The 24,709-nt window shown below is 44.6% G+C and overlaps 1 protein-coding gene across 1 annotated transcript in view; it reads left to right on the forward strand.

Moving 5' to 3' along the window:
• Positions 1-670: 670 nt before the first annotated feature.
• THSD1 (thrombospondin type 1 domain containing 1) overlaps positions 671-24,709 on the forward strand; it is a 28,130-nt gene continuing 4,091 nt past the window's right edge. Inside the window, exons 1-4 of the mRNA XM_074859761.1 lie at positions 671-814; positions 7,102-7,241; positions 12,601-13,566; positions 22,372-22,530. Of these exons, the coding sequence (XP_074715862.1) occupies positions 7,184-7,241; positions 12,601-13,566; positions 22,372-22,530 (1,183 nt within the window). The 5' untranslated portion in view covers positions 671-814; positions 7,102-7,183. The remainder of the gene's footprint in view (positions 815-7,101; positions 7,242-12,600; positions 13,567-22,371; positions 22,531-24,709) is intronic.

Here is a 24,709-nt window from a genome sequence, read left to right on the forward strand (position 1 = left end):
CTGCTCTCTTTGGGAGACAACCAACACCTGGCTCCAACGTGCACGCTTGTGCATGGTCGGAGGCACAACACCCAGCAGCAGGGGACTGATTTTGCGGCGAGGACTCTCTACTGACGGTAAAGGAAGCTCGTGGAGAGGTGCAAGAGGCGCATCTGTGGAGGAACAGCAGCCCGGGCAGGCCTGAAGGCCCGGCCTGCCTCCCGGGTGTCGCTCGACTCACACCGCGGCTCTCCAGCTTCTTCGTGACCCAAGGGAAGTCCACGACCGTTCACCCCGGGGCCACTCAGACCGCGCCGCGCCGTGAGGAGAACTGTTGGGAGGCCGGGGTACGGCAGAGCCCTCAGCGCGCCTGGCCGCCGGCTGAGCTCGGGGCGCACTCGGCGGAGGATCCCGGCGCCTCCCTCCCTCCCACCCTCGGCGGGCTGCCGTGGCCGCGTCCCTCCCGGGGGCCCCTCTCCCTCCGGGGCCGCCGCACCCCGGCGGCGGGCGGGCGTGTGAGGGCGGCGCGGCCCCGGCGGGGCAGGGCAGGGCTGGGCTGGGCTGGGCAGCGCCTCGCTTCGCCGCGCCGCGCCTCGCCGCCAGGGGCGCGGGCTCCCCTCGCACGGCGCCCGCCGCCGCCCCGCGCCCCGCTGACAGCCGCCCTGACAGCCGCGCCGCCATTTAACCCTCCCTCCGCCGCCGGAGGTGAGGGAGCGCCCGCCCGCCGCCGAGGGGCAGCCCCGTTTGAGGTTTCCTCCAGAGGCAGGATCACGCTTCAGCCCCGTCCCGCCGGTGGCCGCTCCGGCCGCGCAGAGCCGCGGGCAGCGGCGTGGAGGTGAGCGCGGGGCGGGCGGGCGGGTGGGGGGGGAACCGAGCCCCCGAGCCCCGCGGCCCGGCCGCAGCTTCCCCCGGCGGCGGGGCGAGCGCGGGGGGCCGGGGGATCCCGGGCCTCGCTAAGGCGCCGTCCGCGGGGCGCGGGTGGGTCGCCCCGTTGCGGCGGCGGTTGCTCGTCTCGCCGCGGGTGGCGAGGGGCTTGAGCCGTGGGGGAGCCCCCGGCAGCCTCAGGCTCGGAGCGGGCTGGGGGCGTCTGGCGGCGCGGACCCGTAGGTCGCCTCCGAGGGGTGCTGGCAGGACCGCGCTGCGATCGCAGTAACGCTCGGGGGTTGAGGCGTTCACAAAGACGCGTCTGACTTCAGGTTCTGGATTTTCCCTGTGATCGTCTCTCCCCTTGAGGCAGGGACCGTCCCGCCTGGTGTTTCATAGCTCTCCCGAAGTGCAGGTAGCACTGACACGTAAACTAGTTGTAATGTTTTTGTCGCTCCGAGTCTGTGCTAAGTAGGATTAATGCTGGTGTTTTTCAGTATGTTTGGTGATGTATACTTTATATTGGTCGCTAGACCAGACGAAACCGCGTGGGTAAACGGCAAAATCGGTGTAAAGCATAGGAGAGAGCTTCCCAGTTCTCTTTCTAATGCTGATACTTCATGATATTTCAGACGTGCTTCTCAAACATATTTCTATTTATTTCAGTTGTGCAGTATATATTCCCCTTACTATGATCTTTAAGATAAACTCCACTAAAAGGGGAATTCCACAACCAGTGAACAATATATATCTACTTGAAAAAATCTAGAGGGGGAAGGAAAGAATGGATGACTGCATTCCATCCCTTATGCCATAAGGGGTGATCTAATGTATTTAATTCTTTGCATTCATTATTTATTATTGCTTGGACACCTTCCCAAATCTCCTTAAGCTTAATAAACTTATTTTCACTGTACATTTTCCAAAGTAAATCTCATCCATATATTCAATCTACTGTAGCCCTTAGTTTTCAAAGGACGGATGTTGCTTGCCAGCTAGCTCTTGAATTGCTGAGTTGATATCAAAAGGAGCTAAGAAATCCCAGGATTTTGTCAGATCAGACCCCAAATGTTGATGAAAATAGACTTCACCAGCTAATTATTGCTTTTTTTTTCTTGCATATAGAGAATCTGGTGCTGTCAGTTTCAGCCTAGTGAATTTAGATGCATAATTTTAATAAAGCCATTATCTGATAACAATGTAAAATTGTCTGATGTGTAAATACGAATGAAAGATGCCTTTGAGGATGTCAGCTCTAACCCCCTGCTGTGGCAGACATCACATAGATACTTTTCTTGCTAAACTCAGTATCTGCTGAGAAGTGGCATATTTTTGGCCCTGACCACTCTGACTGGTCAGCAGTGATTAGATTTTGATAAAATGGGATGCACACCTGAGGTGCTCCCTCTTTAATGTCGAAGGGAAAGGATTATATGGGAAGTTCTGAAATTCCCAGCTGGTGGTAGCACTTCAATAGCTGCTTAATCCCATTGCAATAAGCGAATGCTGGTTGAAAATAATTAATCTCTTTCCTGCCATACAGATAAAATATCTTAAGTTTGCGGAAATGTTGCAGATACAAATTTCTTTTTGCTGTTCGTGCTGCTTGGCATCCCTCAGGTGAAATGTAGGGAGGATTTAGGGACTTTCAGGCTTTTCTGTCTCTAGTCTTATTTACTGTGAGCCTCTCATGCATAGTCAGAATTGTGCAAATTTTGGCTTGCAAATATGAGTGAAAAATATTTACTAATGGACAGCTATTAAGGAAACTGTTTTTCATGTGGGATTTTTTTTTTTCCTTTACATTCTAGCAACATTTTGCTTGCTTGAAATTCCAATAAATAATTTTATTTTTCTGACAGCATTTCTCCAGACCCTGACTGGTTGCTGGGTCCATCAGGGTGGCTGGAGTAGGTGCTGCTGCCCCAGGCAGTGTACGGGGGAAGACAGGCTGTGTCTGAGAGGATCAGTCCTCAACCTTACCCCCCCACACTTACTTCTTCCCTGAGCCCTTTTCCCACCTTGCTCTCATGTGTGCCCCAAGTCATGGGGGGTCCCTTCACCTGGAGCTATGGGGCCTGGGGGACAAGGAAGGAGCAGGTCTGTGCTTGGAGGAGACATAAGTGAGGACAGGCCTCTTTCCAATTCCTGAAGGAGGATGGAGCTAGGGCAGGGAAAGACTCAGCTCTTGCGGGGGATTTGCAAAGAGGAGGACTGAGGGTACCTGTGGCTGGGGCGAAATATGGGATCCATCAGTGTCACTCCCCTTCACGTGACTTGAGGCTCCAGAGGATGGAGGTTTTGCCATGAGTCTGTGTTCTCACGAAACTCTGTGCTTGGTCATGGAGCAGCTGATTAATTCCTGATGGCCCTTTCTCAACTGCAGGGCTCATTTGCCTCTCATCTCCCTTCTGAGGGGGGTGTAGCTGCTGAATGCTATACTGTTGCAGCTGATGAACTTGGTAACTGGTTAGCTGTGCTAAATCAGCAGGTGACAGCACTCGGAAGAGGTGGCTGGTTTGTCAAATGTCATGTCTGCTCTGTGGCCTTAGGTACTGCTGCAAAAAGTACTGGGAGTCATAAATCCAGTTGGCTTGTGGTTTGTTGTTGTTTTGGGGTTGGGTTTTTCTATTGTTTATAAAACCAAAGTGATCACAAAATACAATTTTAATAACATAGAGAAATAGAGACATTATTTGAATAGATTAATATATGTGACTCTAATATAGAGACATTATTTGAATAGATTAATAAATAGGATATATAACCTATTCTGTTACTTCTTTATTTTCAAAAAAAATTGTAAATAAAATGATACATTTCATGTTTGGTTCTTACACGGTTCCTGACACTGTGGTGCCTGTAAGCCTCACAGTTCATGGTGGATTTATTCTTGTAATACCCATACCAGATAGTAAGATACTATTTCCAGTGGAGAGCTATGACACAGGAAAACTAAGTGATGTGACCAAGATCAACACAGGAAGTCTGTTGCAGAACAGGGACTTGAAGTTTTAGTAATGCAAACGACACCCAGTTCTAGCCTGGGTGTCGTTTGCATTACACACAAGCCTCTTGGTCTTCATTTCCAAGGTGCTTTATGACTTATCCCCTCCTCATCTGTCATTTCCAATTCCCTTCAGAGAGGAAGTCTTCCACTTCCAATCAGCCCATTACCCTGTCTCTTGGAAGAAGAAAGCATCTTTTTATGTTGCTGTGCTTCTGCTGCATCTCATACAATAGAGCCTTAGTCTATGCTTGTCCACGAGAGTAATAAATTAGAAAAGCCAATTATTCAAAGTCTGATAGCCTTCTCTGTTCAATCATTTTTCATCTCATTAAGTTAATGAACTTGAGGTAGAAGATCTGAATAGAGCAGAAACTGTTTGAGATGTACCGTCTGCCTTGAAAAGCAAAATTTCATGTGAGTATGGAAAGTGGAAGGATAATAGAGTGGGGGGCAGAAGGCAAAGATGTGAAGAGTAGAAAGAGGTTGGCTTAGGGAAGACGGAGAGGAGAGGGAGAGGAGTCTAAACTGAACTTAGAGGTCAGCATAAGGCCTGTCCAAAACTGAGGCGAAAGGAGGGGAGAGGAAGAAACCTCTGCAGAAAGAGAGGAGGAGAGGGGCAATACTACACCAGAGATGGGCCAGCAGTTCTTGCATTCAAAACTGCTGTTAGAACTGAGCTAGCAAAGTTGCAGAATCTCAGGGAGGCTTCATGGAAGCACTTTAATTGGAGCTTTGTTCAAAGGTACGGCTGTATTACAGCCAGTAGCCTGAAGTAGCTGTATGTGAGGTGGGAGGGCTCCCGCTGCAATGCAGTGACAGCAGAGGCTTGTGGAGGGTGAAGTAGCCCCAGGCTAGGCTTCCAGAGGTACCTGATCTCACTAATTGGAAGTTAGTTTTGGTACCGTTTCAAATACTCCAGTTCTAGCCTGGGTGTTGCCCGCACTGCACACCAGAGTCTTTTCCCAAGCAAGCCAAGGGACACAAGGGAAGGGTTGAGGGAGAAGGAGATTTTGATCTAACGAATGGTCAACATTACCGAAACACCCAAGGGCCCTGATGCTGGGCTCTGTCCACCGGCTCAGTTAGAAAGAGTCTCTGTCCTGAAAAGTCTGTAGTATATATATGGAGCAGGAGAGATGGGATGGGAAGGAGGAGCAGATTAATGCTGCAGTCTGCTGACATTGTATGGCGGGCGATGGCAGGAATAGGAACAGAAGTCTGGTCTCCCGTGCCTCCCACTGGTGCCCTGTTTTGTGAACCACGCTGCTTCTCCCTTGGTTGGGCTGATGTGCAAATTGTAAGGAAACTATCTCAGGAGTGCTCTCCCACACAGGCTTTTTTTATTTCTTCCTCAGGATTTATTCTCCCTTCCATAACTTCATTTCCTCTCTGCAGTGTGTCACTCATTAGACTGAGATTAGGATTATTTGAGTTTCACCTGTCAGCGTGTGTCTCTCTGAAAGAAGTATTTTTAAAAGCGCCATTTGAAAAATACACAGCTAGGAAAGCTAGAAATGGAAAGGACCCATTAAATCATCCAGCACAATCATAGTTGTGGCCCACAAAGCATTTTTTCCCCTCTTTATTTCAGAACAGTTTACAGCAATGCCATGTAACTTCTGCTGTTTTCGCTGAGTAGTTAATGCTAGAGGTCAAGGCATCTATTGCAGTAGCTTTTTTTAAAAATTAAACCTGCTTTTTCTTCCTTGGACCACTTTGATTCTTCGTTTTGATTAACGGTCAGTAATGATACAGGAAAGGAATGACGTCCCCGAGGCAATGCAGTGCCTGCTGCCAGTAGCTGAGGGCAGTTACGGAGTGGCTGCCCTGGGAGGCAGGCTGACTTTCCACCACCCTCTGCTAGCAGCCCGCCCCTGTCTTGAGGCGTAAAGTTTGTCTTCCTGTAATTTATGACCTATCAAGTGAAATTGTGGGTGGTGGCAGTATCACCGTCCCTATGTAATTCTTTCTGGAGCCTTGTCAAGTTCATGGGCCAGATGATGATTATTCCCTTCAGATATGTACACCTATTATTGTAATGGGCTTTTACTGAGCAAAGCCATGCTGTTAGTCTTTTCTTAGAATTCTCTTCAGCCACTTGGCACAGAGAACAGTTTAAAAAGCTTTCAAATAATATGTCTGCTGTCCCTTACTTCAGCAAGTCTAGCAATGTAATTGTTGAAATATCTGATTTGTGATTCCTAAAGATGTACCTGATCTTTGCCATACCTGGTTCCTACGTTTTACCTTTATGCTCCACAGTTTTGTTCGCTCCTAACTTCTGCCTTCTTCAGTGCCAGATTTCTCTCATAAAAACAGGTTGTAAACTTTATGGAACAAGAACTTTCTTGCGTGTTTGTGTGACGGTGAACACAGTAAGGCTGACTTGTTGGCGCTCCTATGTAATACAAAAGAGCAATTCTTGTATTTTGAGAGTGGTTCCCTTGAGCTAGATACTCTCTTTTTAGATTCTCCCCCACTTCTGTTTCTGAAGCAAACTGTTGTTTTTGCTGCTATCATTGTGCTTCCAGCCTGTTTTATGTGATTGTTATGAGACTCATAAAGACTAGTTTAAAGCACATGAACATAAAATTATGAAACTTGCCAAAAGGAACTCTATTTTTTGTTGGCTTAACCAAGGCTGCAGAGAATGTAAACTTAAAAAATGATGGAAGAAAAAGTGGAAGTTATCACCTTCTCCATCTGATCAGTCTGAATAACCTAAAAGGCAGTTCCAGATCTTTTATAAATCTAGTAAGATAATTAAATATATTACTAGACCTGAATAACAGGGCAATTTGAGGACCAGAATGGTAGTCTTCTACTGAGTCTCTTTCATACTTGAAAGCAGTTGACAGTAAGTGATCTGAATTGTGTAGCAGCAATGAATCTCCAATATGTGCTGAGGTCAGAGTTACATTTTGTATAAAATACTTGTTATTTTCCTAATCTTGCATCTTGATCTTAATATAAGACATGCACAGCAGCAGTTACTGCAGTGCAAAGGTAAATTGTTGTGACCTGTCTTTTGTTCTGGCTCAGGAGCTGACATTCCAGGAGGGAAAATTTATCGTACGGTGAATTGTAGTTGTGCTCATTCAGATCCATTGATACAGTATTAGTAATTGTTAAGTAAATAGGAGAAAAGTGTTGATTAATAGTGTATTTTTTTAACTTATTAGTGCAATGTCTTCATTCCTGTATTTTAGTAAGCAAAGTCAACACAGCTGTAATTTTTTAACTTTCAGGTGTTCTTGGAAAAAAGTGCTTGCACTTTGGAGCTGAAGAAGGACATGAGGAGTAAAAGGACCTGGGATCTCACTGGTCAGAATGAAACAGATGTTGAAAGATTTTTCAAATCTATTGCTAGTAGTGCTCTGTGACTACGGTGAGTATTAGAGCTATCAAGGGAAAACATGTGAGATGTGTATTTATTTATAAGGTGGTTTGAGGTGGTGCTTTTTCCAGCTGATCTGTTGAAATCAGGTATCATAGAAGCCACCACTGATATGCACAGAATGCAATATTATGCAATATTTAGGTGGAAAATGCAACTTGCATAAACTACCCATTTAGATCAGAGTGGCAGGAACCTTTCCTGCTGTAAATTTGCTCAGAGAAATAAACAAGATAAATGAACAGATTTCCGTGGGCATCACTGAGGGACTGGCTGTGTTAGAAGCAGTAACTGGAACTCTGCTCTTTTGTAAGACTCATATTTCATAATAATTAATGAACGTCATGGAAGACAGACCTATTTTAGGTATTCATACCAGGATGGGTGGAACTGCGCCATACAACTACCTGTTTCTCTCCATTAACTGTAGAAAGAACCTATGGTGGTTGGCTGAGATGTAAGCATCTGCAGTACAGGCAACTTCCTATGATTGAGTGAGCCCCCATCTGATGGACCTAAGCTGCCACGTAGAGAACTTTTGAGAACAACGCAGGTGCTCTTTCCTGTGGCCGTATAAGAAGCCAAGGATGGTATTCATACTTATTCAATTTTAGTCATGTAAAATTAGGCAGCTAGTCAGAGGCAAGCAGTTTCGTTTGAATAGTCCATGCACAAGTCACCACATATTGAAAGCAGCTCCAACCCATCTGCAGTCTGAGATGTGTGGAATGAAAAAGCACCTTCTTCTCATAATCAGCTGCCAAGGAGGGAGGTTAGACATCTTAAGTTCAAGTTAGACAGTTGTAAGATGTCTAGAAGCTGAGGGGCATCCTATGCAAGGTGTCTTACCTTTTCCAAGAATGTATTAAGTAGGAAGTAGATTTGCAATTGAAACTAATTCCTTATTGCACAGTAAATTGGAAATTTTGAAAATGGGGCTCTTAATTCCTAAATACTACATATGTTTTTGAAAATTACGTTCCTAATTTAAAAGCAGGCATTGTTCTGACAGCTGCAGTACATTGTCAAACCATGCTAAAGGATTAAGCCATGTACTGCTGAAATGTCTATAGCATGGAAAAAAGATTATTTAGTCCCCACTTATGGAATGAACTGTGGTAGCAGGTAGTTCACACACCAAACAGCTACAGATGTCTTACAAAGGAGCGAAATGGACCAAAAATGCAGTTTGCTCTGCTTGTATGAGTGAGAAAAATCTGATTATAGGTAATGACTGAATACTAAGTATGCTCAGCTACTCATGCCTCTGTGCTTGCTCCATCTCTGCTCTAGAACAAGGTGTCACTGGAAGGTGTAAAGAACCTAGAATTGCCATCTTTTAGATGAACTTAATTCCAGTAGAAGTGGAGACACTTGTCTATGGCTTTTAGTACTATTTCTTCTTTTAATAAGACTAGCCAAGTTAGGAACACTGCACTGAGTGGGGAACACAGTGAAGGTAAGTATTAAATTCACTTAACCCAAGAAGTGAGGTGAACGATTGCAATATTCAGTGGTTCTTAGTGAGCCAGTCAGGTGGGCATTCACAACTAGTTGACTCAGAGGTAAAAGCTATTATTCCTAAACTTTATAGAGCGTGGCATAGTAAGTAATTACAAGGTGCAGTTAAAGAGCTAAATCTCTGCTGCAAACTTTAGGTGCATCATCTTTTGCCTTATTGCTAGTTAAAGGGTAGTCCATAATTCAAAAAGTGTCTTCCAAACAGTTCTGCATATACACATCTTTGAGTATCACATGTGTACGTAGTTTTTAGATAACTAATTCACACATACACTCCTCTGTTTCAGACCAAGACTATTCTTTAAATGATCCAGTATGCTCTGGAAAACTACTGTAATGCTAAAAAAAGCCCTAACATGCAACAAAGCAGTATTCTCATTTCTTACCAGTTTTTCTGATGTGTTTGTTCTTCTTAGCTCTTGTGCTACTGGTAGCTGACAAGCCAACAGCACAACCCAAGTTGGCTTAAACACAATTAAAAATAAATAAATATCAGAATAGCACCCTCAAATAATTCTTCTCACTCTTCAGTGAAAACAAGGATTTTCCTTTTGATCTTTCCAAGAGTGAGTTCTTGAAAAGACGCCTCTGGCAGATTGGCACCACAGCCAGACTCCATTCGATGAGAGACCGTTGTAATGACAACCAAAAATATAGAAATGCATTGAAAGCTGCCCCTGACTGGCTGTCTAAACAACTGGGACCAAGTTCAGGCATGTGACAGAGCATGCATGCACAGTGGGCTGGAGGGCAGCTGAAGGAGCTTGTGGTGGAAGCTAGCTACTTCTGACTGGCGCCTTTTGGAGCATTGTAAAAAACTGCTGTGTGGGCTGTCCATGAGTGCAAAGTTCTTGTGTTATTAACCAAAGATGGGGGACTGGATGCTGTGAACTGTGGTGCACCAGCCAGAGCTGTGCAATGCTGTAGCAGCGTCCTCAGTAATGCTCACTTTCCTTGCTTCCCAAGTGATCTGCATTAGGGTTGATGCAAGCTACATGGCCATCCCCTGGCCTCTCTCCACTCCTCCCACACACATACAGAGTGGTGTTACTTCTCATCTGAGCCATTCCAAATAAAAAATAGTGCAAGAGAGTCAAGACAGTCATGAAAGAGAGCAAGGACAGTAAAGCAGTAGGTACAAACATCAATGCTTTTCATTACTATCACTTTAATGTTTTTGCTGTAAGTTTAAAGCTTGAAGTTGAAGTTTTTTATGCTGCATTTTTGCCTTTCCCTTATAATGTTTCAGCTAAGTTGAACCTAGCCAATTCCTTTGTAGAGAAATGCATTGTTTTGCCTATGTTCAAAGAAACAAAAACCCGGCAACTCACAAACCATTACACTGGGAAGCTCTAACACAGCTGTGGGAACTCCGTATTTGTTAGAATGCTGACGGTGACCTGCAACATGCTTTCTGCTGTCCTTATGAAGATTTGCCAAGACTTGGTCCAGATCTAAGTCCTTGCAGATGAGTTAGTGATGAAGTTCTCTGAAGAGTCAAGCGTTCCCCAACTCCCTCTGGATCCTCTTGCCAGCCCCACACAATACTGTGCTTGCGCCAGCACAGGGCAGCAACGTTCCCCCACATTTGTAGTATCGGGCACTAGAGTTGATTGTCCTGTACTCTCTGCTGTCATGCTAGCAGTGAGCAAGAAAGGTGGGAACTTGCTGGAGTTAATTGCAGGCCCAAGGAACAGCAGAAGGTAGAAGAGCTATAAGGCAAAGAGACGAGGGCAGGAGTTTGGAGAACCGTGGTAATGGAGTTAGGATAGTACCCAAGAGATGGTGACAGTAGGAACAGGACTGGAAAATATGGGCAGACATAGATGACAGAACCAAAGCATGAAGAGCAAAGAGAATGTTTTGCTGGGTAATTCATAGAGAGCTATTTTTCAGACATTCAGAGTCAGTTTCCTACTCATTGAGTGTCCAAGCTGAGATCAGGTTTGCTGGGGTGCCATGTGCTCACCACAGCTGGGAGCAGTGGGATCCTGCTTTGAATGTCTGAAGGACCATTGTATTTAAAATCAGGTCCTGGGTTTCTCAGGGTATCCACAATTAGTAGATACTTGACAGTTTTCACCTTTGTGCCTGTGCCTTGGTTCCTAACACACTAAACAAGAATAGTGACATCCTCTCATCTTTCAGGGATATCAGAAGGATAAACTCATTAATATTTCTAATGCACTAATATACTATGATAAGAGCACAACAGAATAGTCCATGGGAGAAATGAATAATTCAGTGTTATCAGGATGGATTTTGGATGGTGTGCAGCTGATAATACATGGGACCACCCATGGAAGAATGAGAACAAAAGAGCCCTCTGGTAACAAGCACCATCCATCTGACAAATGAAGCAGCATCTTGTGGAAATTAAAGACTGAGTTATAGTACATACGTGTAAGAGTATATGCATGATTTATATGTATAAGGCTGTGTGTGCCACCTTCATTCGGACTTAATGGATGTGGTTGGAGCCTGTTATTTGAAGGACGTGTTATAGCTGATGGAGGGTAATAGGCTCTTCTAGTGCATGCTGCACCTCACCCTGATGTAAATGTTTGTAGCTGGTCAGATGAATTTCTTCCTGAAAATTTTCCCTGCTGACAAGAAAGTGAATCCAAGGTGACTAACTCAAATTGAAGCTTAGAGCAGTAGGCGTCTAATATTATGTGAGATGAGTCCTGTTACTCCTGACTGCTGAGTGCTTGCCTTGGCAGTTGCAGTGTTTTTCCAGCAAAGCTTTCTTTGAGGTAATCTTAAGACATGTGTAACAGATTTAACAAGTCAAAGTATTGTTGGTTGATACTACTTATGAAAGGATTGCTGTAACTGGAGTTTTACACTTCCGTATGACCTTCGATCCAAGACTCGGAAACCTTTTCCCAGACAATTAATTAAATAAAGATGTCTCACAGCACATTCTATATCTGGAATAGATGTGCAGTTCCCATTTTTCAGATAACCTTTCTATGTCTGAAATCCTTAAGTTTCAAGCAACCCAGCAAAGCTAGCTGAGCTGAGAATGGAAATGTGATCTTCCCAATCCATTGCTTTAGATATCATCTATCCCCACTAGTTACAGCACGTCTCAGGATAATTTGGCAACTTGCACAAACATGGTCATGCAAGAAGTGCATTTAAAAAGACTGCGCCATTTATAATGAAATGATGTCATTTAGGCATGTTGCACCACATCTGAGACAAGAAAAGTGCTGCAGTCACCATCACTGTTATTTTCAGCTCTTTCAGTCAAGTGTCTCTGCAATGCAAATGAGCAAAATGAAAGATTCATAAGACAGAGCAAGAAAAGAGGCTTCAAAAAGCATCATGCAGACTTCCTATTTTATTTAATTTGGGGGGACATTTTTCATGTTTCTGTATTAAGAAACTACTGTCCTTCTCTTGCTAAATTATAGCTAAAGTGGAACGACAGCTGGCCACTGTGAAGTGGACTTTAAGAATCTTTAAGTGAAAGAAGTTGAGAAGTTTGAGAATCTATCCTGATAAATGAAGTTTTCTGTGAATCTTCTGGGTTATGGTTTTTTTTTTTTTAAAACTTTGTTTTTAACCTTCCTGGACATGTTGTTGCAGTGGACTTTGAGCTGCTAGAAACCACGTCCCTGCACAAAGGAGAGGTGGTGAGCTTTTAATTGCTGTAGCTAGGCCGTTTTCTTTTTTTCTGGTGAACTGTTTCACTTTAAAAAGTTTGAGAACCACTTCTTAAATATCCACTTTATAAATCTTTGTTTTCTTCCATAAGGTAGATAAACAATCTGTTGTCTCTTTGGTTTTTAATACTGCTGTGAAACTCTTTTCTTTTCAGTTCTCGGCGAAGTGGAGTATCTCCTGTTGGAGCGCCCAGGTCATGTAGCCTTCAGCAATGACACAGTGTCTGTGGAATATCAATACTATAGTGGTGGTAATGTGACAGCAGAGCATCTGTCCATCCTGTTGCTGGATGCCAGCACCAACGAGATAATTGCAAGAAAACAGCTTCCAGCAAATCGGTCCCAGGGGAGGATAGAGTTTGAGTGTTTCCATTTCAAGAGTGCGGGGGACTTCTTGTTCAGAATGGTCTCTCCGAGCGATAACAGCAGTGCTGCCCAGTGGAGCAGAAGCAGCGTGTCCACCCTTCATGTGGAATGGCCTGTATTTCACATTGATTTGAACAAAAGTTCAGAGGTGCTTGGGAGCTCCCTTCAGGTTGGACTTTTTACAAACGAGCAGTTGTGTTCCATGAACGAGACAGTGGTTTCACTAGATGTGATATTCACCAGCACCCTTTATGAATTCAGAAGAGTAAGCTCTGATGATACTCTGGGCATTAGAACTAGCAAAAGAATCCTGCTTTCTAGGTCCCAGTGGGTAGAGTTTGATTGCCCACCTGTTGGTCAAGAAACATACATCACTGTGTTACTGAAATCATTAGAAACACATTCCATCATTGCCTCCACGGGACCCATTGATCTCCTCCACAAATTTGGATACAGACTGGTTGTAGCACCAGAAGCAACATGCAAAACTTTGGTTCAGGTCTTTGTAGTCTCTCCACCGTGCACTTCTGTCAGTGGAAAAATTGTTGTCTATAAAGAGTCTCTCAAGCATCCTAGTCAAAGAACAACTTGGCTGTACGAAAACACCATTCACCCAGGAGACAACAGGACAGAATTTAACTGCACTTTGTTTGATGTGGGGAAGAACAAATACTGCTTTGACCTCTTTAATTTCTCAAACCGAAGTCATTTTCCAGCAAGAGTTAAGGCGTGTATGATGATCCAAAGGAACATGGGTTTGTACTGATGTTCGTCCTCTTTCAGCCTAAATCAGCACTCTTCCTAGCCAACATGGGTAATGATAAATAGGTTTGATTGTGATGCAGCTATTCAGTAGGGGACTTTTTGTGTCTCCTAACACCCGACAAAATAGTTGTAATGCCATATTCAGATGAGAACAAGATGGAGTAGACTGTTATCTAGAGACATACACAAGGACATTTGATAACAAATGCTACTGTGGTAGCTTAAAACTGCACTAAGTTAACGCTAAGTACCAACCAAAACCGTCTGGGGCATTCTGAATGATGTATCTATCTAGTTCAGGCAAAACTGAAGCTTGCCCTCTCAGGGAGGTAAGAAGCTACTGCAGTAGATCTGGCCCACTGGAGACACTAAAGGTAGGATTAGTCTTACTTACATCTAAGTGTCTAAAAGCCAAGGGTCCAACATTAAGTAGTTGTCTACCTTTTTAATCAAGAGAGACAGGCATCTCACAAGGGTGATTCATGGGTATAAAAGACACATGGGCTGCATCCTCACCTGGGTGTCTTTTCCTCCAGCCCATTTGCTGTAGGAGTTTAGAGTCCTACCTGTTAGATACACAAATTTCGGTGACATGAATCAGGATTTGGCCACAGCGAAAGACACTGTCATGTCACTTGGACAGCTTGTGGGTTTTTTGAGCAACCTTTCAAGACATGTCTCTGCTGCTTAAAACAGACCAGGGTGCATTTTCTGACCCATGAGGCCACCTGACAGATCATGGGTCACATTCATATAGTTAAACTTTTTCTCCCAGGAAAGATTAGAATCAGACGAACTGCCAACTGGGAACAGCCTGTGGTCCATATAGTCCTTTGGGCTATGACCAGGCGTGGTCTGGGAGGGTGCTGGTTGGCAGAAGCCAAGACCGTGTCCAGGAGTATGAATGGTCACGGTTAAGAAGTGATCACAGTTAAGTACGATCACAAGACAGAGCTTGAGCACACTCCTCAGCCCTAAGCAGGGAATATTTATACATTCTATTTATATCTATATATATTATGCAGCTGTAGCTTCAGAGGTGGCAATCCATGGTTTGGCAGAGTCTACAAATCACAGTAGTGTGGCAGAGGAAGTAGATGAGCCAAATGTCCTTCTCATCCCTCATTTGTTGAAGGCAACTACAGTGAGGAGTGGGCTATATGTGCACGAGGGGATTGGGGTTGGGTTAGGTTGTGTTGCCTACACCCTGGAACAGAAAAGTAAATGTTCTCATTTGGAGCAGGCTTGTGTCCATAGGCGATGAATTGGCCTTTCCCATCTGCACGCGTCAAAGAGTTTGGGTTGAAAGGTTTGAGATCTACACCATTTTCTACACACACACACCCCCCTCCATGGTCTCCCTGACAAGGAAGTGCAGGAACTCGAGCCAAAAAGGGTCATTGAACTTCATGGGCAGGTATCTGAGTGGGATCATCAGGAGACCAGGAGTGTAGGACATGCTCCATAGCACACAGTCCAGACACAGCCTACCTTAATTAGGTTCCTAGTATCGTGTGGTCATACTTCGTACTATTTCATAAATTCTAAAACTCTTAGCTGTTTAATTAACACTCTGTACTAAGAATGACCTCTATTTTCACCACATGCCAAACTTGGTAAGTAGTTCTTCTCTTCATCTTAACTTCCCATCTGCGTTCTCTGTTGGCACTCTCTCTTCCTTTGGCATAAGAAAGTCTATCTGAAAATGAAAGCATATTATTTTCTTAATGGAGATAATTCTTAAGGAAAAAGGAAGAGAGAATTCTAATTCTTTCTCTGTGCTTGGGTGGTATGCTACACTGATATGATCTGGATAATTACCCTGACAGATGAATACCTAGGATATGACATAGATATGTTTCTGTGCTCAATATTTGACTGTTTTAATTGATGAGATCCACCTTAGGCAATGACTCCCTGCAATCTGCTTTGTTTCCTTGGGTTCCCCAATAGCACCATCCTTACAACCGCAGTTGAAAGAATCAGGCTGCGCCTGTGAAGAACAGAGTTAAGTCAATAGCTGCCAAGTTAGAAGTGTCAAATCTACAAAGCTGATGAAAGTGAAACCACACTGTGTAGCCGTAAATAAAATGTCAACCTGAAATTAATTAGGCTGCAGCACATCTGACTTTGTGCCTGTATCTGTGAGACTTCAAAGCCCACAGGCAGTGTTTGAAAGGAGCAGGGTGTTCTGGGAGGGGTGCATCAGCCTGAAGCCACAACAGGCAGAGCAAAGCTGCACAGCCTGCGATGGCTATCCGCCTCCCGGCTGCTTTGGAAAGCCCTCGCCTGAGCCCTCTCACCCTGCTGCAGGGCACTGTGAAGTGGTGTGTATAGACCCGGACCCCTGATAGCTGTTTGTGTAAAACGTGCAGCTGCTCCACAACAGGCACCTTTCCTCAAGTCACTTATTTTCTGCTTTGGACTTCCTGAACCCATTCAGTTTAAGACAAGGAGAGGTGACAAATCCTCTAGTCTGGGCTCCTGTGCAGAACAGGCCATCACTTTTCATCCAGTTACCCCGGTGTTGAGTCCCACAGCTAGTCTTTGCATTTGACTGCCTCTTACCCTTTGGAGAGTTATCCGGTGTTTTGTTGAAGGCATCAAAAACCAGAGATCTTTCTGGTAATTTCTCTCAATACTGTGCTCTGATTTTTATTGTTTTTTTAAAAGGGAAACTCTGTGTGTTTCATAACCAGAGATCATCTAGCTTCATCTTTTAGTGACTGGCTCTTACTCTGCTGCTCTCTGCTAGAGGAGACAGCTGTTTCCTATCCACTTTCTTCCCCCGCGAAGGCGTTAGCACATCCAGATTATCTCAGTCCTTCCAGATTATCTCAGTGTTCATTTTAATAAACTGAAAAGATTGAGTCTTTAATTGGAAGGCATTTTCTTCAGGATTTAATTCATTTTCTGGCTCTCTTTAGCTCCATTTCCATTATTTTAAACACTCATTTTTATTTGACAACACAGGTGCCAGCTTTGGGTGCTGTGTTCAGACGTCCTCCTCACTGATGCTGCTTGAGCAGTAGCACCCTTCTTACCCTTACCTCTGCTTTCATTCCACCAGTTGCATTAGCTAGTTTTGCCATAGCTTTCACGCTGAAAACTTCCTTTGCTCTGCTTTTGTGTATGACCGTTCAGTATGTAGTCTACTATCCTGCAGGTACAATTTGTATTCCTTCTTCCTACATTTTGCATTTTGCTGATTTATGATCTACTTTGCTTGAGTTATCCAAACTTAGCAAGTGCCCTATGTTGCTCCATACAACTGCACTATCTACTTATGTCATCACAGGAGTGACATATTTTCTCAGTAATGGTTTTATATTTATTTTTGTGTCAACTAGGCAAGCATTGCACAGCACTGAGCCTTATACTAATCCCTTTGGAATCTCTCCAAATGCATTCCCACTCGGTGATGGTTTTCTGTTGACAATTGCATATCAAATCTGTCAGCCAGTTCTTGCTTCATTTAGCATATGCTCTATTATTGTGAAGCAGAGATATTATTTTATAAAAGATCAAAGCTCCTAAATCATTAAAATTATCTTCATCCAAGCCACAGAGGATGAGATAAAAGATTATTTTGCCACACCCATTTTCCATAGATCAGGCTTCAGTTATATTCCTGATGCTTTGCCAATCCTGCTGTTTACTCCTCATCCCGGCCAGGTTTAGTACAGCCTGTGTAATAGGATTCTGGTTTGTGGCTGAACTAGAAAGGAGAACGTTCCCCGTGGCCCTGAATGAGCCAGGGCAGCAGCCCAGGCTATCATAGAATCATGGAATGGTTTGGGTTGGAAGGTACCTTAAAGATCATCTAGTTCCAACCCCCCTGCTATGGGCAGGGACACCTTCCACTAGACCAGGTTGCTCAAAGCCCCGTCCAACCTGGCCTTGAGTAGTGCCAGGGAGGGGGCATCTACAGTTTCACCAGGTAACATGTGCCAGTATCTCACCACCCTCACAGTAAAGAATTTCTTCCTTATATCTAACCTAAGTCTACCCTCTTTCAGTTTAAAACCATTACCCCTCATCCTATCACTACACTCCCCAATAAAGAGTCCCTCCCCATCTTTCCTGTAGGCCCCCTTTAAGTACTGGAAGGCTGCTATAAGGTCTCTCTGGAGCCTTCTCTTCTCCAGGCTGAACAATCCCAACTCTCTCAGCCTGTCCTCATAGGGAAGGTGCTCCAGCCCCCTGGTCATCTTTGTGGCCCTCCTCTGGACCTGCTCAGGCAGGTCCATGTCCTTCTTATGTTGGGAGCCCCAGAGCTGGACACAGTACTCCAGAACTCCAGAGCATCAGCTTCAGAACAAGTGTTGCAAAAAAGCTTGTGCTAAGACTGTGAATATATCTGTTAAAGGTGGGGAATATGTCTATTAAATGTGAGCCAGCACTTACGCAGCTTTCTGTAGACTCCCAGCTGAAGAACCTGTGAAAAAACAACAGCAAGATGCAAGTCACTTCATCTCAGTGGGGTGTTAACTGTTTCACACAGGTGACTTAGAGTCATGCAGCTAATTTTTTTCCCTGGGTTTGACTGGATTATTTGATTGTCTGAGGTATGAAACTCTGTTAGATCATCTTACCCAGAAACAGATGCATTACAGGCTCATTCTTTTCAACACTTTATCCTGTGCTTTGCTCATATGGGATTTAAGTGTCCCCAGCAACAAGACTTTGGCACTCCTTAGGAGGATGTTCCATGTCCCTAGCCTGTATTCAACCTGAAACATTCAGGATGAGACTGATAAAATTAATCAATAATACCACAGCATAGAAACAGGCGTATCTTCTTCGTATTTCCAGTGTTACTTAAATTTATTTTACAGTTCTTAGTTACACTCTGGAGACCATTTTCAACTTTGGTGTGACTCCCAGTGAAGTCTCTTGCACTTGCCGACATCAGAGATGAATTTTGTTCATCTGACTTTTGCTAACTGTCAAAAAAAAGTATTGGGAGGTCAGCCAGGCATGAGAAGTGCAGCTGTTGCCAGCAAAGGAAAAGAGGAAGGTAGGGGAAGACCTTCTGGAGGGAAAAGTGGTCAGTAAAGGAGGAAAGGAGTAAGTAGAGTATCTATGGGTCAGGCAGGGATATACAACTTCCATCAAATTCTTGCTCCCTGAATAAGACTGTATGAATCAGGCCTGCCTATCTGTAGGAAAATCTGGGAACCAATTAGCTCTGTTGCCTGAATCTGTACCTGGCTTATGTTTATTTAGAAATAGGCAGATGTAGGGGCTCTGGGTATGCCAGGGCTGGTTTGTACCCCATCCACTTCTCCTGCATCAGTGACTGCTTCATCTCCACACCCTCAGCATTTTAGGAATAAATAGGGTGTTATGGACTCACTGGGATAGCTCTTAGCTTCTGAAAAAAAATTATTAGGCTGTGCCTCTGCAATTCTTAAAGATGCCTGTTTGTGGGGAAAAGACTAATTTGCCCAGGTGGAGTCTAGGTTTTCTTCCTTTAAAGGGATCCTTGTCCTTTTGTTATCCAAATTAGTAACCTCTTGGAGCATGCCACCATTTCTGTGCACCCAGGCTCCATTTCCATGGAAATAGAGAAACATGGAACAGATGAGAAGGGTGTTTTCCCAGGTTTTATCCAAACACCAGTAAAATGTGTGTACACCCAGTCTCAGGACCTAAAAACTGATCTCAACTTCCACAGATACGCTGCGGTCCCCCAGGATAGCATAGACATTTACATGAGCCTGTAAATAATTAGCGATTTTGTCCCATATCACTGGTCTTGTTGAAGTGCTTAGGATTGTCACGTGCATCAGGCTGGAAGGATGATGCTAAGCAACCCTTGCTGACTGCATCGTTGCATAGTGCTGCATGCTCAAAGTCTTATGAACACAGAAATTTGAGGGGAGATATTTATGCAGAGCAACAATTAACACAGTTAATTGCATTTATCTTTCATGTTCGCAGATCTGCCAACTGCCAGCTATTTCAAACTAACTCATCAGTTAGATGTCTTCATGTTGATAATTGATTCCTCAATAGTATGTGAAAAAATTCACACTTATTAGAGCTAGTTTGCAGTGTGTACCTTCTGGTTTTTCCCCTGGCGTTTTGGATCTGTTTATCTTAAATGGAGGTTAATCATTTCATTTCCTTGGGGGAGAATAAACTGTGCTTCATTTTCTTTTACATTCTGGTAATTGCAGGAGGTTGCAGAGCAAGTTGCAGGAGTTTAAATCTCCCATCTTTCATGGGAGCTGGAGCATTTCCTGCTCTCCTGCTGCTTAAGGCGCATATTCTTGGCCCCAAAGCTATGGATGCCAAATATTTTTGCTAAGGAACTTTGTGGCCGCAGCTGAAGCTGGAGTCAGTGAAAAGTGCCCTAGAGCAATGGGCATCATAGATTTGATGTCAAAGTTAGAAAATTACTCATCCTAAAGGTTCTCGTATGTTCAAGCCCACAGGCATCAATGCAGAGGCTGCTAAGCACCCTGCAGGATCACCAGTGTTAGCACTGGGGGCAACCAGAACCTTTCTGGGTCTGGCTCTATATCTGACTGTAATTAACAGAAGTTTAAATGAGCAGAGAATGTGGAGAGAGGGAAATGAGCTAGATCACACACTGGAAATTATGTCAGGGACTCACCAAGCTGTTCTCATAATGTAGACTATGAGGAGGTAGGTGCTTCTCCAACTAGCCTACATCCTTCTGCTAGCGATGAGGGACACTGCTGGAGTCTTTCATGATACATATGAAGAAAAGTGTCATGAGATCCCCAAATACTGTGATACTATGAAGTCTTTTGAAGGAGCGATCAGTGAGCCCTTGACTGACTGTTATGGCTGTTTTTTCTTGCTGCCCTCACTAATAGCTCTGCTCACTAGCTGATGTGATTTTGCAACTGTCCAGTGTCTGTACCTTTGAGGGACTCCTTTACCCCAATAAACTTCCTCAGTTCCCCGCTCCTTGGCATCCTCTGACTCCCTTTCCTCCTGACACCACACACCATCCCATCTTGCTCTGTTTCACACTTTACTGGGAACTGGCGCGGCTGCAAACTGGAAGAGGAGTGTGAAAGCTCAGCCTGGCTCTGGGCTCTGCCCTGCTGTAACAGCTGTCCAGCTCCAAAGACGGAGGGGTGAAAGCAGAGAGGTACATAAAGAGGACAAAGTGAAAGACAGCCTGGGATCACGGATATCACAATATTGTGGTAGAGAATGGCAAATAGCCGGGGAGGTCACTTGGTGTTGTGTGGGCTTAAAACCTCAGCACCACGGAGGTGTCTCACCATGCCCATCTCCGCTCTGCGTTAGGTGAGGCAGATGTACTCGAACATGCCTACACACAAGTGTGTGTGAGTATGTGCCCACACATGCTTTACAGCCTTGGCTGACAGCACAAGTGTAAGCTCAAAACCTCTGGGCCCCATCCTGCAATGCAGGTGAGTACCTGCACGCAGGAGAGCAGCCCCCACTGGTTCTGTTATGCTGCTTGCATTAATGTTATTCATACTGGTGTGCTCACAAAAATTTGTCGGACAGGGTCAAAAGCAGTTAAAATTTCATGTTTATTCAAACACAGCTGTATTCATTTTTGTTAGAGACTTTTAAAAAGAATAACTCACTATGAACAATACAGCAACCAATATAACACGAAATCGTAAAGCCGTTTCCAGTCATGCAACACTGTCTAGTCCTTTGACATCGTAAGTTGGTCACTGGTGAGGAGCTCAGGGGCGTGCTAGCAGCAAAGCAACTGTGTAATAAGACCAAAGATCATGACCTATGCTGGCAGTAGCAACACCATAAATTATTTAACAGAACAAACTTCAACAAACCTGATCTACGTTTTTTTTCATTTAGCTGATTTTCCACTTTATCTGTGAGTGGTGCAATGGAGTTAAGTGGTCTATTGTTTTTCTTTCTGGCAGATTTCAAAACCTTTTCACCAAGTCAGCTGACCCATAGGAGACTCCCCAGGGTTTTTGTCCTTTAAGATTGCACCTGGACTCGTGCATTAGTTTGGAATTTAAAGTTGTGGTCCTGCTTCAGTGTCACAGCTGTCAGATATGGTCCCTTTCTCTCTCTGGGTTCTCGCTGCTGTAAAGTTTGAGTCTTGAACGCTAGATGAGGATGCTGTCTAAGCAAAGGAGGGATTTCATTACACGTTAAAAAATTATAATGTTTGAGATAATATTAGAACCTGATTCTGCCTCCACTTAAATAAATGAACCTGCAAAATTTCATCTTGAGTTAATTGCCTAACATCAGCAGTAAAACAATAGGGACCTGTAAGCTGTCAAATGAATGATTCAATAACACGTTTGTGCGCTGAGAAGATAATAAAGGGAAAAACCAATACTACCATTTCATTAGGCCTTGTAGTCTTATCCTCCTTTCACAATCATATAAATCAGGAGTAACCACACTTAAGTCAATGAAGTTACCCTGCTGTAAAAGCACTATTTGTCAGTCAGGAATTGGATGACTATATAAATTACTAACCCATTCCAAAAGTTTGTGGATTAATTTCCTTTTGCTGTTGTTCCAGGCAGAACCTGCCTGCCAGCTGACTGACCGCTGCGTTGCTGGCTGGCACTGGAGTGAAAAAAGGAAAACAAAAAGTGGGAGCTTTGCCCAGACTCTGATGGGAACAGAAGCAGGTCCCTGGATGCTGCTTGCTCCTTTGGTGTTGCCATTTCCATTGTTTGGTTATTTATTGCTGTTTTTCTTAAATAAAAGAAGAAAAATGGCTGTGTCTTTAAAGGTAAGGAGGCAGATGTGTTCCTCATTGCTGTGAGCTTGTGTATTTGCAGAAACGTGGAGCCCGTGGCAGCCCTGGAGCCCCTGCAGTGTCACCTGTGGGGACGGCGTCCGGGAACGCTTCCGAGAGTGCCTCACCTCCTCGCTGGCAAAACCAGGCTGTGCTGGATCACCGAGGGAGACTTCCTTGTGTTCACTGGAGGAGTGTTTGTGTACGTAGCTCTGCTCTCCTCTTCCCTGTGGTTGCGTGTCTGCCCTGGCGAAAGCAAGGGGCTTGTTATTAGAAGGGCTTTGTAAAATGGAAGCATATGATCTCTCCTTCAGTCATATTGATTCTGGGGGGATGTCACCTTCCGGCAGTTGATGGAATAGGGTGGGAGCCTACATGCATTTGTGGGACAGCTGGAAGTAGGGCTCCAAGGCATAAGAAGATTTTTGAATGCTGTGGGTGCCATGGAAGGGGTTTAAAATCTCCAGCAAGGCCAGGGAGTGGAGAAGGGCTGAGGGAGAGATCTTGGGGCTAGCAGAACATGTTCACTACCACAGGCCAAAGACTCCAGGCAGTGGAAACCTATTAAAAAGTGAAAACCTATTGAAAGAGGGCTGGTTCCAGCTGGGACCCATGGTGTGGGGTTCCCATTCTGGCAGTCTTTTGAAGTGGCTGTAATTTAACAGATATTTTAAGCTACTGCAAAGTGAGCATTGCCTTACCCTTTGCTTTGGCTGCTTCCATGCACTTTGTTCTGCTGGCAAAAGTGCAGTGTGGAGAACTGGAATGGACAATTTGGGGTTGTGGGGGAGTTGTTTATCGCATGGCCACTGCAATGCTTGTGCCACTGAAAAGGGAAGGACAGCAGAGAGGGAGAGAATGTGTAGCTGGAGCAGAAAGAGGGCAGGACTACTTTTTTGATGGAGGTGTTGGCTTGAACCAGCTTCAAGGTGTTTGTTGAATGAAGGCCTCATAAGTATACAGGCAGGACTGAAATGTATTGTGGGGCACTGTAAGAAATGGGGTTATATTGAACAAAAGGTCAGGTGAAGGGAACATACTGAAAATTATGTTCCATCAAGCCAGGTATTGCATTTTGTCAGTGTTTGTACAGCACTTGGGATGTTTGAACAGTTTGTTGTTGAAGTGTCTGATGTTTTTAATGACTGGAAAATGCTGGCCATGTGAGTTTGCTTACTTTGTAAAGCCGCGAGTGTAAGCAGAGAGGAACAGCTCAGATGTTTAGGGCCCCAGCTTAAAACTAATGCCCTGCTCTAGGGCAGGTTGTCTTCTCTATGCCAAACTCTGTCAGACTGCTGTGGGCAGTAATGCTACCAGTGAGATGCAGGGTGGTATTGGTGTTTTTCTAAAGCTGATGCTGAGCTGTGCTATTCTGTGCCTCCTGTGTCCTGCTGGAGGAGTATGTCTGTAAGTACTGGATTTGACTTGACTCCTCACCAGCCAGTTTCACCCCACTCCTCTGGGGCTCAGGGAGCAGTCCTGATGCACAGAGCTTCCCCGAGTCGGGTCCGTGCATGTGGAGCATGAACTGGACACTATACACTTGCCTTACATGTGCAGAAGTGACAGGCCTCTCTGGTGCTTCTCTTTCCATGCAGATGTGCAACTGTATAAAGCATATGATGGTTTCCAGAGAGGTCAGCCCTCCTGTGCATACGCGGTGTACGTGCCCGTGGCAGTCTGCTTGGAGTTATGCTCTGACAGCAGGTCTGGACAATCCTCAAATTCTAGAGAGGTCTTTGGGTTAATAAAGGGTTTATATATAGAAAACACAGATGCACAGGAGGCCTGTGTCTGATCCATTGCTGTGGGATCATGTGGTGGAATTGCCTCACTTCTCTCTTGCACATGGTTTCTAATCCTGCTCCCATGTCAGGCAGCTTCCTTTGCAGAATCGCCTACATGGTTTCATCTCATTGAATCTTAGGTTGCTCGAGAAGTGACTTGACACTGTGATCTTACAGTGTTCATCTGCTGCCTAATCTCAAACTGGGAGTGTCACCCTTCCCATCCCCGACTGTCTGCACCTTTCTGAAGCAGGCAAGCTTTTTTTTCAGCATAACTATGTTTGCAGTCATTAGTCCAGCAGATGGAGCAAATGGCTGAATAAATGAAACCAGCACACAGTCCAGGCCAGAGGTAGAAGAGGTGCAGAGAGAAGCAAACCTAAGTGATTAAGTCCTGTTTTGAACCTTGCTGTTTGCTAGCTGTTAGCTTTCAACTCCAAACAATACAGCACAGTGTGCATTACAGATAGAAAACAGAGTCTTTAGAAAATAACCATGAGCAAACAGGACTGCGAGAAGAATGAGCAATGAATGAATTGCTCTGCTGCAGTGGTACTGAACAGAGCAAATGCTGGTCCTGCCTTCTTCCCTGAG

Source organism: Strix uralensis, chromosome 2, assembly GCF_047716275.1.
Source record: "Strix uralensis isolate ZFMK-TIS-50842 chromosome 2, bStrUra1, whole genome shotgun sequence".
NCBI lineage: Eukaryota > Metazoa > Chordata > Aves > Strigiformes > Strigidae > Strix > Strix uralensis.